The 20381-nt window shown below is 36.6% G+C and overlaps 2 protein-coding genes across 5 annotated transcripts in view; one reads left to right on the top strand and one right to left on the bottom strand.

Moving 5' to 3' along the window:
- LOC139983628 (tetratricopeptide repeat protein 39B-like) overlaps positions 1 to 20381 on the bottom strand; it is a 110866-nt gene that overhangs the window by 66434 nt on the left and 24051 nt on the right. For both annotated transcript variants that reach the window (XM_071997306.1, XM_071997312.1), the window contains one exon: positions 16675 to 16803. In XM_071997306.1, coding sequence (XP_071853407.1) covers positions 16675 to 16803 — 129 coding nt within the window. The remainder of the gene's footprint in view (positions 1 to 16674; positions 16804 to 20381) is intronic.
- On the top strand, positions 941 to 6412 carry LOC139983581 (BTB/POZ domain-containing protein KCTD6-like). 3 transcript variants are annotated; one of them, XM_071997243.1, is made up of 4 exons: positions 941 to 959; positions 1398 to 1515; positions 2670 to 2763; positions 3197 to 6412. In XM_071997243.1, exons 3-4 carry the CDS (start codon positions 2740 to 2742, stop codon positions 3902 to 3904), a joined length of 732 nt encoding a protein of 243 aa, XP_071853344.1. In that variant the 5' UTR covers positions 941 to 959; positions 1398 to 1515; positions 2670 to 2739; the 3' UTR covers positions 3905 to 6412. The 3 variants fall into 3 exon arrangements, with proteins under 3 accessions (XP_071853344.1, XP_071853336.1, XP_071853350.1); XM_071997235.1 differs by lacking the exon at positions 941 to 959 and having other exon boundaries at positions 984 to 1503; XM_071997249.1 differs by lacking the exon at positions 941 to 959 and having other exon boundaries at positions 984 to 1515; positions 2670 to 2748.

Genomic DNA, 20381 nt, shown 5'->3' with positions numbered 1-20381 from the left:
ATGAGACTTTATATTAACTAATTAATTAATGGGCATCGCGGATTAATGGGCAATGCTGATGGCAGATGACCTTCTGGGATATTTATGTTTGTATATGGTCACATGTTTAGGTTATACCCAGACTGGCACGTGTATTGTAAGCATTGGAGCCTATCGGCTTGAAAATTCACTTAAGCTAATAGCGCCCTTGAATAGTACTCACCAAAGCATTGTTTTAAAATGGGTTCGATCATGTGTCGCTAAACGTAATTGTTGCACACATATAACAGTGAAGGCGGTGAAACTGACTTGTATCCCCCTTTATCTTAGCAAATTGTTTCAGTAATGTATTATAGGATGAGTTGAAATGAACCAAATGTTTATTCAATTTTTGAGCTGCAATTTATATGAAGGGAAAATCCCCATATATTTGATAATACAGCTGGAAGCAAAGATTAGGGTTATATGAAAGTAAGACCCCCAGTGGTGTGTCATTTTATACATTTGATACCATACCTATGTCAAGGGGGTAAACTGCACATGTATTGTTTGTATTTTCCAGTTATCATTTTCAAGTTGTCCGAGGAACAACCCTAAGATATGTCTATGATTATTTGTTACTGTTCTGCGGCCAGGTTATTTTCAGCTCACTTAGTCAACTTAAAGGAGTCTTCCAATTTCTTTCCTTTAGCTTAAAGGAGTGTTACCTATGATGAATGGTAAGGCTATACTGCTTCTTATTCCTTAAGAAACTATTCATGTGGTTTTCTTATTTTCTTCTTTCGCATTTAGAGCTCGCTGGAGAGGAGAGATAATACACTGCTTGCCAAGTAAACCAATCATTGTCTCAGTTATTTGTGTCACCCCATCTCCCTCCATGGGCCTTACCACACCGACAACCTGACCACTCCCTTTGGTTTCAGTTTTTTTCGATTTTTAATCAGATCAATTCAGGAAACTTGTCATTGCAAATGGGCAACGTAAGTTATCGTTTTCACTTGGCCGACAGGGCAAACAAGAAAATTAGCTTCTTAGATTCCTGCAGTATTAATTCAAATTTCCTTACTTATTTTTACAGAAGTTTTACCTTTGAACGTTTTGATACCTTTTGACTCTTAATTTAATAAAGGGTGCGCTTTTGTTCAACTCGCTATTGTGTTCAAATCAAAAGCTTGACTGCAGCGGTGAATGTAAATGTATAGCGTGTAGACAGTGTGCACTCAAGTGTGACTCATTATTTTCTTGTGGCGGTGCTCATTATAGTGGCGGATAAATCCGTCGGTCCTGACTGGGCAGTTAGATAAGCTAAGCTTCCACTATTTCCAGCCCTGAATGAATACTCCAGAAAATCCCAGTTACGCAAGTCAGTAAACAGAGCTCATACAATGAATATACATTCTTATATGCTACACTTGCAGATTCTTTAACATTCGACATCTTCACAGTCAACAGTCATACAGCAAACTGTGACGGCAAAGACTGAAGCATATATAAGGACGTCTATCCTTACAACACAAACAACAGGTACTGTAGAAGGTAAACCTTTTCTTTATCATACATCATTTTATTCACAATTGGCAAAATGAAAAGTTAGCTGGTCCATAATGTTATGTATCAATATTTTAAATGATCTGTGTTAATAAGTTTTCATTTGCTTCCTTTAACAATCAGCTTGAGTAAGTATCTTCAATATACAGGTTTACAACAGTCTCATGAACTAAAGGCAGCTGGATTATAGATAAAGTACAAACACCTACCCTTGGTGGTTTTCATTAAAACAATACTGGGATCAAGAGGTACTGCTATAGCTAGGACACACAATACAATGAAAATACACAGGCATAGAGTTATCCCCTCACTGTGGCAGTTTAACCCTTCATTCTTTAAGTTGTTTTCAAATTTACTCACTGTGGCAGTTTAACTATTCATTCTCTTAGGCTTTTTTCAAGTTAACTTCATTCTTTTAGGCTTTTTTCAAGTTACTCACAGTGCGGCGGTTTAACCCTTCATTTTTTTTGTGGCAGTTTAACCCTTCATTCTTTTAGGCTAAATTAGGTTTTCTCACCTTGGCGGTTTAACCTTTATTCTTTTAGGCTTTTTCAAGTTTACTCACTGTGGCAGTTCAACGGTTCATTCTTTTAAGCGTTTTCAACTTTACTCACTGTGGCAGTTTAGCCATTCATTCCTTTAGGCTAGTTCAAGCTTTCTCACTGTGGGAGTTTAATCCTTCATTCTTTTAGGCTTTTTCAACTTTACTCACTGTGGCAGTTATATGCCATTTATTCCTTTAGGCTAGTTCAAGCTTTCTCACTGTGGCGGTTTAATCCTTCATTCTTTTACTCTTTAAGTTCAAGTTATTCACTATGGCAGTTTAACCCTTGTTATTTTAGGCTTTTTCAAGTACAGTCCTTATAATTATTGCTCATAAAACATACTGTGCAATGCAATGACAATTATGTGAATCTGATAAGGGGCAACAATATATTTATATTATTGATATATTCAGGATACATCAGTCATAACTAGGCTATATGGGCAACATTTCATATTATATGTGTTATTAGAAACTCAAAGATATATCATTATATTAAACAACTATAAATGCTATTAATTCATCCAATTTAGTGATGAAAACACCTTTTCATGTTAAAGCAAAGAATTCATTAATCTCTCCGTTACACTCATTTCAGAACATTTCGCAAACATATCGACCAAAGTGTCAACTACTGTACATCTCTTCCAGAAAACAAGAAGCAGAAAATGTCTGAGGTACAGAATGAGAAGGTATTAAGCTACAGAAAAGTTATAAAGAGCATTTATTATATTGCTATTGAAAAATCCTGCATTTAGTGGATATACAGTATAATGCATTTATTAATGTCTTGTCATGAGGCTGCCATTTTGAATTGTCAGGTAACTACTGCTTTATTTGGATGCGAAGGCCATTTTAGTTTCAATGTTTCAATTTTAAATCATTTACAAGGTGATCATGCCAATACAATGTTGCTATAATAAAAACATTAACAACTTTTAATGAATTGAAACATGAAAATTAAATGAGGATAGGAGCAGCTAAATAAGTATAGCAGGCCCAAAATCTATTTAAAGACTTCACACTTATTTCTGAGATGAAATATTTTCACTACTTTTGTATGTAAAATATATGTTTGTTCCTTTAAACTTCTCTGAGGTGTATTTTTAATGGACATATCTACAGGTGGTCACACTCCAGATTGGAGAGAGTCGATTCCAAGTAAGTCCAGCTACTTTCAACCAACTGAAACCAGGAGTCTTCACCATCATCGAAGGAGACACATACTATGCTGATCGAGATGGTGACATTTTTAAGTATATCCTGAAATATCTCAGACATAAGACAATCTCTTTTCCGAATGATTTCAATGATAGTGAGTTGTTGATGGAAGAAGCAGAGTTTTATGGTGTAAGTGACTTACAGGAGCATTTTGAAAGTGGGGCTGGTAAACCAGAAAGGGTTAGTCTAAAGATCATGATACCAGAGGAGAAACATCATGATTATGGAAAACCAGGTATTGACATACTTCTAAACTGGGCAACTTCTCATGTCGATTGGGAAACATTAGTAGAAGGTTTCAAAGACAGACTCAACTCATTCACCATATGCAAATGTAATGAGCATGAGATATTTGGATTCAATATCGCCCAAGTCAGCTTTGGCGGTGAAACCACATTTGGTGAAGAAATACGGTGTCATAATAAAGATTTTTACTCTCAGTTTGCATTCCACGTGAATAATGGTAATGTACCAAGTACATTCATCAATGGGTTTTTGACATCTGGCTTCACTTTAGTGAAAGACAAGTCATCAACAAACGTCACAGTCTTTGAAAAGGACTACAAAAGTGTAAGAGAACTGGTTTATCAACGAATGAAACCAGTTATTTAGAGAAATGTCTTAAATGCTACAGCTAATTAAAGCAATGAAAATTATTTGGGGACTTAGCGCCCACCCGCAAGGTTTTTCCCAACATACAAAATTAGTAAATGAAAATATCTTCTTTGTTTCATATTAAGCTTCCAGACTGATAGAGAGTGTTAGCTCAGTGGTTAACGCCGGTGCCTTTCAATCATAAGGTCCCGAGTTCGAGTCACTCCAAGATAAATGTATTTCGTCCAGTTACAGAATTGTTGATTATTGACAATTCATAATCATGGACGTTAAATATGAATCTAAGAGACTGACTTCGGTCAGCTTGCAGCTTTGATAAGCCAATGATGGCTTCTTCACAAGTTCCTGCTTGCAGTCGGATCTAAAATACATACATATTTCAGCTTTCAACACTCTAATGACACATGTACCTATCCAACATGGCTGAACTCATTTGCATCTTAAGGTGACACAAACCAAACCATGCACCATCTTTGGCTTATGTCACAGAGATCTATACATTATAAAGAACAACTCCATCACACAGAGCAGAAAATCTTGCTCTGTTTCAGAGATATTCTAGTTTAAGAGTTTTGAGTCAGCACTTGTTAAATTTACCCCGATGTCAATTACAGAAAATGTACTACGAAGATTGTACTAAAGAAAGGAAAAGGTAACAAAGATGTCATATTTAATATTTTTAAAACCTTCATCCTTGTGTCTAATAGCAACCTTAAATCTGGAAAACTAGCAAATTAGCACATTGGGCATGACTCAGTTTCAGAAAGAGGTGCATCCTCCACAAAGAATATTATGATTAAAACAGTTCTATCCTGAGAGAATTTGATGAGAATTTATTGAGGAAAATATCTATTTTGTTAAAGCATTTACTAGATATTCATGTTTTTAAAGCAAGTTTTTACAGATGCTTGTGAGATATCCTAGTTTAAGAGTTGCGTCTGGGAGCTGTCGTTTTGTAAATCTGTGATGTCGTCATACCTGACACTAGGATCTGTAACTTTTGAATTTAATTTCTTTGTTTTTCTCTTCATATTTTTCAAGCTAGAATAATAACAGTGTTGGCACAGCAATCAATGCATAATTTAAAGGTCATGACAAGAGCTTCAATAGTTTTGAGTCAACATTTGTAAAACCCATCTCCAATACAGAAAATAAACATTGTACTAAAGAAAGGAAACGGTAACAAAAATGTCTTATTAAAGATTTTAAACCTCATTCTTGTGTCTGAACATTAAATCTGGAATTAAATCTGGAATAATAGCAAATTAACACATTGGACATGACTCGGTATAAGAAAGACGTGCATCCTCCACAAAGGATATTATGATTAAAACAGTTCTATCCTTAGATAATTTGATGAGAATTTATTCAGGTAAATATCTATTTTGTTAAAGCATTTACTAGATATGCATGTTTATGAAGAAAGGTTTTACAGATGACTGCATGTTTACATAAATAATTTACATATTATAAATATGTCAGCAAATAAAATGTTCAATAGTACTGCATGGTAGCAGATCTAACATCATATTTAACTTTTGGGAACAAACTTTCATATATATCAGAGACCAATAATTTATATCTTATCTAGCATATATCTGTCCTAATTTGGGTTGAAAATCTTTAACAACGAAAGAACAATTTGGTATAATTCGTTTGTAACATACAATGAAGAGGATAATTGTATCCCAAGTATGCTAGAAAGAACAACAATTTCTTTCCTGAGTTTGATACAGTATGCTAACAGAATATTGAATTCCACTGCTTTGAACTTCCAATCTGTTAACATTTTGGAGAAATTAATGAAAATAAATAATCCAACAGCTTTTTGAGGAAAGGAAAACAAAGTTGCAAGAAAGTTATCGGGATTTGCTTTATCATGTAAATTAACAAGCTGTTAAATTGATATGTCAATCTCTGCTTTTTTGTGCTGTTAGTCAAATGCAGCTTGTACAGTTAATCACTTCTATATAAAAGTTTATCACATTTTTTTTACCTCTTTTAATTAATTTACTTGCAATTCTATTTGGAATTTTTATTTTATCCCTGTTGTTTTCAGAATATTAAAGTATACAGCATATGTTTGTACAAACAATCCATGCAAATTTAAGTTCTTAACTGTTACTTTAATTTCAACTTATCCCCACTTTCTTACTGCTTATATTTTGTTGTTTTACTCTGTTTTACTTTTTGATTTAACTTAACTAATACAGTGTACAATGTAATGGTAGAGTAATGATGTGCCTAGATCTGGGATCCTGTTGATAGGATTATGCACCAGTATTTACATAGGATGAAAGACAGGCCTTCACTCCCGGGTCTAATGGAGAAACTCTGTACCTAGACTAAATGTACACAGCCTATGATAGCAGCTGCATGTAGATGAGACTTTGATATTAAAGTCAGGTGTTAAATCAGTTTACTTTTCTTGCACAAAATGGTTTATATAATCATCCATTGTAAAATGTACTAAATACAAACATGATTCCAAATCTGCTCAAATTATTACTTTGTTATTCTGCTTTTTGTATTGTTCTATTTTTTTGTTTCTTGCCATTTCTCTCCAGACATTTCTCATTTTAGACCTCATGTGTTTTATAATCACACTGAAAATCCCAGCTGGCTAATTAATTTTGTAAATAAATTAATATTTTTTTATCTGATTATTTATAAATAAGTTATGAGAAATCACTTTGATCTGACATACACTAGCTTCAAATTGGCATCAGTCATTTGTGTGTAGGTTTTTTCCCCCACATATTCATCCTAAATGTTCTTCACTATGTACAGGTGTTTAATTATAGTTGCAATTTAAATTTCAGCTTTGGAGGTTGTTCCATGGATGACTGGTTATTTGTACATCAAATTCAGATAATTGTAAATATCTCCCAAAAAGGTAAATCAGTATCACTCCCAAGATTGGTGTTCTGTCCACAAATCCTACACATCTCACCTTCTGGTTTTGGGTTGTTCAGTGTTATGTTTCCCCCCCTTTGGTTCATTGTTATGTTGGCCACCCCCCCCCACTACTTCTTTTTGGGACAAGTAACAAGGAACAACCAAGTTGGTACAGTAAGAGTAAAATTTGCGGAGGTACAAAAACCATTAAATATTTGCCATTTCAAACCAATTACTAATATTGAATGAAGTAAAGATGAAATGGGGCAGGAGGGGGGGGGGATGTACATGGCCATATTTAGGCTTGGCGATACCAAAGATTTATAAATCCTTGACTACAGGTACACAGGATAAACTAGTCATTATAAATACCTTTGTTAATGTCCTACAGTATTAGCTTTTATGGAGGGTGCGATGAGAGGGCATCGAAATGAACATGTTAAAGGGTGTGAAGACTCGCGCAAAAAGAAACGGTTAATGCCGGTAATCTGACCTAGTTTCAAATGAGGTGTAACAGAAGTTTTAGACACCACCATCGATCCCAGAAAATACGCACACAGCTTGATACCTTCGGTAATTAGACACTAGTGTACAGTCAGTACATACAGCTGCGGTCAATACCCACAGCACAGTGCGATGGACACCTCAGGTCCAGCTAAAGAAAACAAGGTATCACGTTTCATTACTGTCTGCATGTTGTAGCGACAAGCAGAAAACTTCACGTGCAAGCAACGGAAAGTTAACTTTTCAGAGCACGGCACACGGTTTGGAGCGAGTCTTCAATGCCTTAAAAGAACCAAAGATAAACTTAACTTTAGATGAATTAAAGTTCTTTAACAGCTACCCCCTATTCTTCTTAGTTACTTCCACCTGTTGCAACTGGTGTTACTCTGATGATCAAACTTGGTGCATACAGTACTACTCAAAACAAAACCATTTTTACAAAGAAATATGAGTACATAATGTACTGTACCTATGTATGCTACAGGCAGTGATTATATATAGAGAGAGAGAGAGGTGGAGAGTGAGATAGAGAGGGCAGTATTTCAAATTGAATGCAACAATGGAAGCTTTGGTGTCTGCTTGGCTCACATAAGATGATTTTGTATACAATAATGGAGAAGTCTCTACATGAGCTTCAAAAGTATGTGGCTATTATAAGTTCTATGTATAGCGTATGGCAGTACCATGAGTTGATCAGTACAAAGTTTCCGTGTTTAGTTAGTATGATTTTTGGACAATGGATCATTTGGATGTGTACATCTGAATATTAACTTTTTTAATGCATCTCAAGTTTCAATTTTCCTAAAACTTATTTCGTTCTGCAAAACTGGACGAGTGGAACCAGTCGATCACTCGAGCGCATCTGTACATTTGCAAGTTCAATCGACACGTTTGCATGCTGATGAAGGCTAAATTTCACGAAACCGTGTTACTTTGATTCATCTGAGATGATCTGTTTACATGTACAGATCAGGATTAGGACCGGTATAACAGTGCCCTCTATTTAAACTGTGGAGAGGCCCATTAACCATTATCAAAAACCAATAGGTCTGATAATTACCAAAAACAATTGTTCTTTTTTTTCCCCCTTTCCCCCTCCCCTAGAAATATCTACCCTTATTATACTGTGCTCCAGACACTTCAGGTGGTACAATGAGAGGAGGGCAGCAGATTAGAATGAGCCAGTCACCAAGACACTAGTAACAGGCTAAATAGGGTTACAATTTAGTGCTAAAGACACAGTACTAGAATCATAGTACTGTTGTTGTTATTGTTGTTAGGAGATTACAAGGAAGTGAGGAGTGATGTAGTGAATTATACACATTTCCAAATTCATAACCCTTTTATCCAGTGGCGTAGGAAGGTACTTTTGAGTGGGGGGGCTGAAGACTGATGGCCCGCCTGGGGGAGGGGTCTAAGGGGAGGGGGTGTCCCCCTCGCCTTTGGAATTTTTTGCATTTCCAGGTGGCCTCAGATGCAGTTTGGTGCAATGTAGCACACTTCAACACCCACTCCATTTTGTAAACTTAATTTTGTATTTTCACCTGGCCTTAGATGCAATTTGGTGCTCCAAATGAGATTTTTTTTCTCATTTGGAAATGAAAAAGGGGTTTTCGGACTTGTGAAGCGGGGGGCGGAATGATACTTCCGCCCCTCCACATTTTTCACTGGGGGGGGCTGGCGCCCCCCCAGCCCCCCGGTTCCTATGCCCTTGCTTTTATCCATCAACTTTATTCCAAGTGAACATATCTCAGTTACTTAAGGAAAACAAACCCTACTTATTGCTTGATATGTAGACCCACAAAAGTCACCAAAGCAAAATGTCAAATGACATTTGTGACTTCTGTTTTCTACTGTAATTTAAAGATCGTCATTGGGTATTCCTATTGCAGCACGCCTGGAAATTACTCACGCATCTTGAGTCGCCAATCTAGTGTAAATAAATTATCTGCTACAACAACTTTACCTAATTGAAGGAGAAATAAAAGGTGATATCCTCCTCCCTCACGGAACTCCACGGCCACCTACCATCAATCAGAACTTTCAATTTAGACCAGATCCATCGGACATGACCCGACAAGCGTGAAAAAAAGGTGGTACGCATCACCATAATGTGGTCTCAAAGAAAATTCCCTTTTCGAGAAATGGAGAATAATTTTTCTAAAGATTTGACATTAACGGCTAGATCAATATACAATGGTATTAACCGAAAAGTTACGGTTCAATCAAATGTGGTTAATACAATCGTATATATCATCCGGTTGACACTTAAGAAACCAACCAAAAACATGCACTACTTGATGCTCTAATTCCAGTAAACCCAACCCAGACATATACATAGTTCACACTTCAGAAACCAGTTAACAAGAACTACTTGAGGCTGTAATCCTGGTAAACCCAACCCAGACATATTACTGTTCACACTTCAGAAACCAGCAAACAAGCACTACTTGAGGCTGTAATCCTGGTAAACCCAACACAGACCTATAGTACAAAGTTCACACTTACGAAACCAGCAAACAAGTACTACAGTACTTGAGGCTGTAATCCTGATAAACCCAACCCAGACATATAGTACATAGTTAACACTTCAGAAACCAGCAAACAAGAACTACTTGAGGCTTTAATCCTGGTAAACCCAACCCAGACATATAACTGTTCACACTTCAGAAACCAGCAAACAAGCACTACTTGAGGCTGTAATCCTGGTAAACCCAACCCAGACAGTCTATAGTACATAGTTCACACTTCAGAAACCAGCAAACAAGCACTATATGAGGCTGTAATCCCGGTAAACCCAACCCAGACCTATAGTACAGAGTTCACACTTAAGAAACCAGCAAACAAGCACTACTTGAGGCTGTAATCCCGGTAAACCCAACCCTGACCTATAGTACATAGTATGTCAACTCTGATGCCAGGTAGGAGTGATACAATGCATTTATAACAAAGCAAACAAACAGTGTTATGGCCAATGTAAGTACAGAATGGCCATATTAAATCATCTTTTCCATTTTACTCAAAGCAGTTGAAGGGTTTCTATGACCTCTCTTTTTGTCAAGATCGGTTTATTACGTGGATTACCGTACATCAGAGGTAAGAGTAAAAGGCAAATACTCATTTTTGTATGTACTATTTACTCCGTAATGGCCTAGCACATCAAACGGACGGAATCTGATCTTTCAACAGCCAATGCCACTTGGTGCTATGACACAGATATATCACACATTCATGACAGAGCTGCGCAATCAATGTCTGAGGAAATTTTATTGGCTTTAATATCTGTTAGACTTGAAGACATTATAGTGTACCTGATGGATAGTACGGTACTCATTAAAATCCAGGGTATAATTTACTGTTCAATTATTGTGTAACAGCTTTGAAGGCTCTGAGGTTAGTCCCTTTTATAATACTGTAAAATACTGTACTACTGTTTACTGTGTAAAAACTGCTGCCTAGTGTAACCAGAGTGCAAAAATGCACTTTAGTTTCGATGATGTAACATGAGCAGATTTCTTCATGAATCTGATGTAATGTATAGTGAGGGTGTACATGTTTACAAGGGTTTCACAATTTGACCTTTGATGACCCCAAATGACCTTTGCCCTTCACCAAATGTAATAGGGTTCTTTTACACAATGTGGTACTTTTACACACCAAATACTGTATGAGGTCTGCCCTTGAGGATCCCTCCTTGAGATATCATGTTTACCAGGTTTTCATGATTTGACCCCTGGTGACCCCAAATGACATTTATCCTCCACCAGAAACAATAGGATTCTTTTACTCAATGTGTTACTTCTACACACAAAATATGAAATTGGTCTGACCTTCCCTTCTTGAGATATCATGTTACCAAGATTTTCACAATTTGACTCCTGGTGACCCCAAATGACCATTGACCTCCACCAAAAACAATAGGCTTCTTGTACACAATGTGTTAAATCTACACACAAAATATGAAATTGGTCTGACCATCCCTTCTTGAGATATCGTGTTTACAAGCTGGGCGTCACAAACGCACTCACACACACACACTATATACGCCATCATGAATGCAAAGGCTACGATTATCGTCGAAACCAAAAACCGCTATCTTTGGACCTGTACAGTAGCTAGACTGCACCATAAAGCATTATGCAGTGCAATACCTGATAGATGATTCCCTGAAAGCAACAATTAGCATTCACTGCCTAACTTTACGCCAGTGCTATTAAACGTTGTCTTTGGCACAGAGAGATCTAGTACCTTCAATCTTGTCTTTAACCGATGATTGGTGGGAGAGGGATGAAGAATTGTCAATATATTTCACTGTATATAACTCATTGGCAGCTACAGTAGGTGATCTCAAAACTTCTCTGTCGACAGACTTTATAATGGTTTACGGTGAAGATAACCAAAAAAAAAATACCATCTCTCCCAGTCTCAGGTCTTAAAAAATTCCCTGTCAGATCCTGTCAAAGTCAAACAATAACAACTTCACGATCACTACCTTTCACAGCCGTGTTGCTTTCTCGTATATTACTTGATAGAAGGTCCTTCCTTGCACACCACCTCGCAAAAACAAACATTACAGTGAGCTTGAACACATGATTAATGGTTCACTAGCTATGAGTGACATCTGTATTCATGATGGTTGAAATATAGTCCTGCCATTAATTGTGTCATGCATTGAAATATGTACATACATATTTATGTTCCATGTTTTTACGATTATAATAATAAAGGTGAATAAAAGAAAACTGCCATCGCTGATAAAATTTGGGTACAGCACCATTCTTTTCTCTTCTTTTCGTTTTTCAAGTTTTCTATTTTATTTCTTGCTCTTTCTTTTTTGTATTATGGTAATTAACATGAATTCATAACTTAATGAGAACAAGTATGTTGCATCATACTCAAATAGCTTTAATATTATAACCAGGCAAAACTGAAATCACAAATATAAATCTGTTTCCTGGAAAAACCTCATTCCTGCACGACATGGTTTTATTTTCCAAAAGGTGGTAATATTATCTATTCCATCTAAAATAATCTGCAATATATAATATAAATAATCTGCAATATATATAATATGCAATAATTTTAGCCTCTGAAGAAGATCCTGCTAGGATCGAAACGTCAGGCCAACTTACTTTTGCACATAAAATAATCTGCTTCAGCTGATGATAAATTCATGTTGTCAATACAGAACAGTCAAAAATAAATAGATGTAGATTGAAATATGCATATAAACATGCAAACTGGAAAGTGCTTATAATTTGGTCTAATTATGGGAGGTGGTAAGGTACACTAAAACACACCTTAAGAGGGGCCAATGTTTTAGGAGAATGAGTCATTGTGGCACAAAGTCATGAGAAATTGTGTGTTTTATCTCTGCTCTATTTTGTAACAGTATTCCAATCAGTTTTAAAGAGTGGGTGTTTTGATACTACTGTAGGTTGTCATTGTCAATATCTGTTCTTTCTAAACATAATCTACTTCAACTGATGGAGGGGGGGGGGGGGGTAATATAGAGTAAATATAACCCTCTGTTGGTTTCATACTTGCCATGTAAGGTACACTAATACACATCTTTAAAGGGGCCCATATTTTAATGCATCATTCTGGCGCAAATTTAATGAGAAATTATGTTATATCTCCAGTCTGTGTTCAGTATTCTATTCAGTTAGATATAAGCGAGTGTTTTGATAATTGGTTGTCAATGGCAGGCTGAAATCACCCTGATTTTAGAACTATTATTGCTTATAAATTTATCAAGTTACTGCCTGTCTCTTGTAGTCAGAGATATAATCACTGTTAAATGATAAATGTATGAATATATAATTGTGACCTCTAATGCTGGCAGATCATAGAAACATCCTTGGAATGACAAGAAAAATACTCTTCAAAATTAAGAAGGAAAGGACAGAAAGTTGATTTCAAATTATATTCAGATTAATGTCATGATCTGATGTACAGTAACTGTCAAAGTCCTCTGAAACAGTTTGAATTTTATAGAAAAATTGTGCCACAGCAGCACAACTGAAAGTTACAAATTATAAAACAATCATCCGGTTAAGATGAACCATAAATTCATTCACATGACAAATATTGACAAACTGAGCTACAATGGAATGGGATACAGATGGCTGAAGTTTATGCTTTCAAATTATCATGAGAACAGTATAGGCTAAAGAAGACCTGTGATGACTTCAGAGGTCAGTAGTCAATGCCACCATGCAGTTGTGGAATCGCTCTATTCTGAGTCGAGAAATCAGCAGGGCTCCTGGATGATTTCTTAGGTCTTAGTCCAATTCCCCCCCCCCAAGACAAAAGAACTGGTTAATTACACCCAACATACATTTTGTTAAATACCAAGCATGAACTTCTTTTTTCTATTTGCTGTCTTTTTATGTCTCTTATTAAAATACTAGTGAATAGTTCTTGTGTACTAAACTGCTATATACATCTTTGTACATGTAGCAATTCGACCACGTTGCGACGCTGGATAAACTATTCCCTGTCAGAGAAAAGAAACATTCAAGTTTTGAGTTCAGGTTCAACTTACCTTCTTACCACAATTATTGTGAGTGGAAGGGAGTGTTTCGTGGTGATCGAGAAATACATATCACATATCACACGAATCATATATCACATGCACAAAACACGCACACAGGCATGTTTTACAGTACATACAGATTGAGGACCCTATTGTTTTTCCTATTGTTCAAATCCTCAAAATCTTAACAATACCCCCTGAACAATAGAATTCTTCTGAGGACATGGTGATTCTTTTGAAATGACTACTGAGGACAAGGAATTCTTTTGTTCTCAGTCCTCAGAATACTGTTAACACACACACACACATGCCCATTGATTATATTCACAAAATTCTTCACCTGGAAAAAATGAATATGATGCAGGATTGAACTATATAACCTGTATTCCATTTAGCAATGATGCCCATGGATACAATTAAAGCAATCCAAACATGAAATTATAATTCAACAATAAATTGAATTACCATCAAATGAGATATTAAATTTATAAAGGGTGGAGCGTGAATCACTCAGAAACCAATCATTTATAAATGCGGAAAATTCTGGAAAGACACAGGTTCAAAATACATGGTTATATCAAGAAAATGTGCCTAGAAATTGACCTGAATAACAGATTTTATCTCTATTGCTATTTTGAATTTAAAATCATAAAAAAATTCTTTCCAAGCAGAGGATGTAGTTTAATCAAATAAGACAATCCAAGCTATGGTTCTCTGACCTCATTCTTTTTATTGGAAGGAATGAGAACTTTTTCATAAATTTCCCCACGATCGAATCACGACAAATGAACACAATATAGACTTTATAATAGAATGGAAACTTCTGTTTGTAACAGACATATGTGGATAGAGCTAGTAAAACTTCTTTTCAAATTATGGCGGATGAAACGGCCAACCCAGAAAACAGTCTACATCAAAATATTTATGAAACTAGTTATGATCTGACAAGAGGACAAAATTTTGTCACTTTTAAAGCGACCTCTGTTTGATTAATATTGACTTCAATTTATTTCAAACACTAGCGGTACGGCCAGCACTAGTAGGTAGAAATAACATTACAATACATACAGCTCAGCTTGAAATAAATTAACGTTGGTTTAATATAACACTTGCATCTAATTGATCAAATCATGTTGGTCTTCAGAATGGTAGAATCAGAAGGAAGGGAAAGTGCATGGTCAGTAGGTTAGGTTGATCATGCCCCAGATGTGAGGACCCAGTGATAAAAAGTGCCACTTATTTAGTTTCAGTCAATCATGGTCGGTACGTGCCCCAGAAGTGAGGGCCCAGTGATAACAACAGCCACTTATTTAGTTTCGGTTGATCATGGTCATTACTGTACGTGCCCCAAAAGTGAGACGCAGAAATAAAAAGTGCCACTTATTTAGATTAGGTTGATCATGGTCGGTACGTGCCCCAGAAGTGAGGGCCCAGTGATAACAACAGCCACTTATTTAGTTTCGGTTGATCATGGTCAATACTGTACGTGCCCCATAAGTGAGACAAAGAAATAAAAAGTGCCACTTATTTAGATTCTAGGTTGATCATGGTCGGTACGTGCCCCAGAAGTGAGGGCCCAGTGATAAAAAGTGCCACTAATTTAGTTTAAGTTGATCTTTGTCAGTATGTGCCCCAAAAGTGAGGGCACAGAAATAAAAAGTGCCACTTATTTAGATTAGGTTGATCATGGTCGGTACGTGCCCCAGAAGTGAGGGCCCAGTGATAAAAAGTGCCACTAATTTAGTTTAGGTTGATAGTCTTAAAGTGCATATTACGAGAGGAGTGGCGTCAATAATCAATTACAATACATCGAATCGTTTTGAACTAGGAGAGTTTTCCACACTATATCTCGAGCATGGGATCCTGATCTGGATCTGAACTTCCGCTCGAGATCAAATTTCTAACATGAAATTGAGCGCTTGCACTCATGATCTGACCCCAAGATCTTAATCCCTTTTTGCGGGATCAGATCCGGACTGAGAAATAAAAATGACACTCTAGTGTGAAAGCAATGGTGGATCAGTCTGACCTGAGATCAGCATGATATATACATAATATCTTGTTTCTTGCCACCCACTGTTTGTGTCTTACAAGTTACAGCACTTACAGCGAGTGGACTGAGCACTGTATGCACAGAGTCAGAATACGGTAATACTCATCGCACACATACATAATGCAGGGCATGATTCTGGCTCATTTTTATTCATTTCCGCAATCGCTACGAAAGTTCTTCTTAATCATTGATGTTTTTATCTGGGAAATTCCCAATGTCCAATTGATAGAAATATGATATTTAAAGTACACTGCATGGTTAACAAGTTCGCTAGTAACTTTTTAAGAAATATGGTTAATAAGTAATCAGATAAGATCCAGGCTAGCCTACATTCCGGAGTCTTATGACAAGAACCGTTTGCGTACACGTACATATGCTGTTGTCGCCGAAGAATTGCAATGACACACAGCAAGATTTTCTTCATCTGTTTCCGATGAGTTTTCTACAGTTTTCTCTTATTCTGCGTACTGCATTAACTGTACAGTAGCAAATTATACTCTACAACTCATGCAATTCAGTCACAGAGCTGTTGTTATATAAGAGTCCAACTGACACAAGGGTGCATGCAGTTATTATTTCATGTGGAAACATCGGCTTGCACATGTGTGTTCTATTATATTCCTGTTTGAAGATTCCTCACTCCCTTTCTGACATATCTCCCTCGTATGGACGTGAGCGTAAATGAGAAAGTGGAGTGAAATATTTGTCGTCTTGGAAATTACAAGATTACAGTACGATCGGGGGTGGGTCAAATGTGAAAGTAGTCTAACTCACCATGGTTTCAAAGCAGCCTTCGCTTCTCCGTAGCGATTGTTTAAGAACAGATCCAGGGCTGCAGTGGCATCACGTATTGATGTGGCCAAGTCCATGGATTCAAGGTTTGGTATTGGTTGAGGTACAGGACTAGAGAAAAGAATTGAATAAAAGATCAAATGTTTCATTTTGGTTAAATGAAAAATGTGTGCCGGTTAAGATGTTGCATTGATTGATGTACTAGTGTAAAATATTGCCAAGATGCTAAGTGTATATAGAGGCAGAGGAGTCCAGTGCAAAATTGGGGTTAGCTGTAAAAGCAAAATAGGTACAGTACAATGATCGGAGTGTGTCATATGCCTGATCGAGCCGTGCCATGCACGGCTCCTGCAGGTTAGCAAAGAATGGTAGGCAGACAAGCAAAATATTCAGAATGGAAGCTGTGTTACTTAAATAAACACTAGGAGGCTGCTTCAGACCTGGCAAACCCACCCTCCCGGGAAGAGCATTAGCTATTAAGAAGAAAAGAAAAAGGACGAAAATCCTTCCCGGTGGCTGGGATGTTCCCCGGAAGAGAACTGTTCTTCTGGAGTTTTACTCACAAGCCCTCTAGCCACCAAGTTCCTAAACAAGGGCCCCCTCCCCATCCCCTCCCTTCCCCCTCTGCCAGAGCCGGACCCTCTTTCAACATTTTATTAACTAATTATATCTTGTCCAAGATAAAACATCTGAGAGGACAGTATGTGCCACCTAGGGCAAAGTAAATTCCAGATATTTTCCTGACCTCAACCAATTATTCAACGTGGAGAGGAGGGTGGAGGGTCATTTGATACTCATTATGTTTGGAGATCTGTGAACATTTATTCATCATAATAGAGGGATCCATAAATGCATACAAGTTGAGAACCTGGGCAATAAATAGATAGCAATATCACTACGTCACTAATTTTACTATACAGTGGTATACAGGTATCTGTACAAGCCACCTACCTTAGTTAGCTTCTAATTAACTATCCAATGCTACATGTTACTCTCAGAAATTAAAAGAGCCTCTACTACAAGTACAACAGTCTGAAATTGTTCTGAAATACCAGCATTTATATGTATACATAAAAGCCAAGCTTTAATTCTATATGAACGTTTTTTCGAGACATATAAATTTGCTTAGTCAAATAAAAAATATAGCTTGACTACCCCATATGTTCATATTAATTAAAGAACTGCAGTAATTTGCCTTCAGGAGCTAACTTGCATGAATCGGGTGTACATACTAAAAAGCCCTTTCCATGAACTATTGAGAACAAAATAACCATCTAAACCAATAAGCGAGTCAATCTCTGCCATAATTGAATTATATAATCATTAACATATTACGTTATGCCATAAGGAGAAGACAAAAACGATCACTGTGCCCTTTTACCTGCAGCATAACCAGGAATAACGAAAGAGCCCCCTCTCCAAGCCCCTCCCTACAACTCCCCACTCTACCCTCCACTCAATTCTCCCTTAATACATAGTATCAAGATTTTAGGCCTACAGTATCTTTCTGGCCCAAAAGTTTGGAAGAAAACACAAGTGTAAATATTGACTTTCATGAGAATATATGGAGGTTATAGTGGGGCATCCATTGCTATGGGCCTCCCATTGCTATGGGCCTTCTATTGGCCTGGGCAGACACTGGCAGATTGCTGAAGTGGCCAGTACATCCAGCCCTGTGTGTAATGATAAAACCTGCTGCTTTAACAGGTAGTCTGGGCTCTAGTAAAGTGATTTTTTTATTCTAAATGAAAGACAGATTGATCAGATTGAATACAATCAAAAGTATATACTTACTCAATACAATTTACCATTCCCTTTAAGACACATCATGTTGAAAAGGGAACTAAAAAGTCAAATTTGATTCCTTTCAACTCAGGGCTTTAAATAAGAAACCTTCTACAGTACATCACATCAAACATTTAACCAGTACAAATGACTAAACTACATACAGAGCTCTACAAGCAAGTACAGTACAGTCATCACAATGTTCCATTCATTAATCTTTTTGTTAGCTTAATTGCCAGGTCTTTCAACTCAACTTAATCCCCTTCTAGCAAACTAATGCTATATTTATGAATTATGACTTCATACAGTCTAGTAGGAGGCTACACTATACAGGTCTGGGATACAATATAGGCTGACTATATGTACAGTACATACATACATAGTAGTATTATACTCCACCGGAGGTATCTGCCAGCACATCTCTTAAATTTGATTTTTAACATTGGTTTACATACAACCATCCTTCAAGATTCACAGAAACATTCACAGAAACCAAACCATTAATAACTACCATTCTCCGTAAAGAGACAACCTTCCCTCTCATTTGTTATCTAATTACTACACAATCTGAACTCTCAAAAAGACATTTAGTAATGTCATTTTACCTCAGCTACAAAGTGGCGGGGGAGTGCGGGAAATTAGCTTTCTTGCGAAAGGTTCAGAGAAAGTAGTTTTCAAACATCTCTCACTTCTTTATGATGCTATTTTTAGAAAATGAAGTGGTTGTTATCCTGTTCACTCCGTCATCATATTTCTTATTTCTTTCTTTCTCTCTCTCAATCTCTCAGTCTCTCTTTTCTTCCCATCTTCATCTTTGAATCCCCCCCCCCCTCTGGCCAACATATGGCTTTATAATATACAATTATGAATACAGTAAAGAGGAAAGCTGTTGCGACTGCTAATGAGTCTACACAATGCGGTACTATTCAAAATTGCTCCATTAAAATGTTGTTGACAAATCCGGCTGTGTTTTCAATTAGTAGGAGGAGGCGGGAAAGTTGATAAAATGCCTCAATCACAAGGAATGAACCAACTGTGAAGTGGACTATATCTGAGCTGCGAATAAGGGGTGTGGAGAATTAAGAGGGGATGCACCTTGGAATCACACGTATATAATACGCTTAATTGTTTCGTCGTCATGGTATGGAAAGTGTTAGATAAATACAAAGATATTAATAAACGGGGCCGTTTTTTTCTGTACGTTTGTCAAAATCATATTGAAGTGGCTGAATATGAAAATTTAACAGTTTTGAGGATTTGTTTTAGGTCAAGGTTCATCAGCAAATTACAAATCACAAGACATGAGACATGACAAACATACATCCAGTCATGAATGTATTCTGATGAAAGAAACACTTTCAAAAATAGTGAAAATCAAAGAAAATCCTGAGCATAACCAAATTGACAAGAAAATGATCAAATACAAAACATCTGCAGACTGGTTCAAAGAAAGACTAACAAATACAGAAACATCTTCTCTCAAACCTTGTTACATCAGCTCATTCAGTTTTGTTGTTAGTTTGTGCCCAGCAAAAGATTAGATTTGTCTTAAGCTGGATCATAGCACTTTACAAATGTTATTGTTATTTTCAATCACTTTTGCTTTGTTGTTGTTATCAATATTACAGTTATTGTTATTTTCATTGTTCTTGTTGTTTTAATTACATTCTAAGGTAATATTATACATTTGACAATAATAAAACCATTTAAACATTAACAACATTCTGTCTTTCTTTCATATTACTGTAACATTTCCAAGAGATAATCTCACCCAAACATAGGTAGTGACCAATAAAACTTCAGGTACAGTAGGCGTACTGCGCTCGTATGCAGAATCTACAAGAAACCCACAAGAATGGTAGACATGTGCACTTCTAGCTGCATTGATGAGCTAAGAATGTTCA

Source organism: Apostichopus japonicus, chromosome 2, assembly GCF_037975245.1.
Source record: "Apostichopus japonicus isolate 1M-3 chromosome 2, ASM3797524v1, whole genome shotgun sequence".
In the NCBI taxonomy this organism is placed as follows: Eukaryota; Metazoa; Echinodermata; class Holothuroidea; order Aspidochirotida; family Stichopodidae; genus Apostichopus; species Apostichopus japonicus.
Note: the sequence above shows the minus strand (reverse complement) of the source record. Positions and strands in the feature narration are given on the sequence as shown.

What these genes read in the sequence shown, in the direction of transcription:
- LOC139983581 (XM_071997243.1), top strand. Translation starts at nt 2,740, where the DNA reads ATGTCTGAGGTACAGAATGAGAAG. An exon ending in CTGAGGTACAGAATGAGAAG is followed by an intron (nt 2,764 to 3,196) that starts GTATTAAGCTAC and finishes ACATATCTACAG; the next exon opens with GTGGTCACACTCCAGATTGG.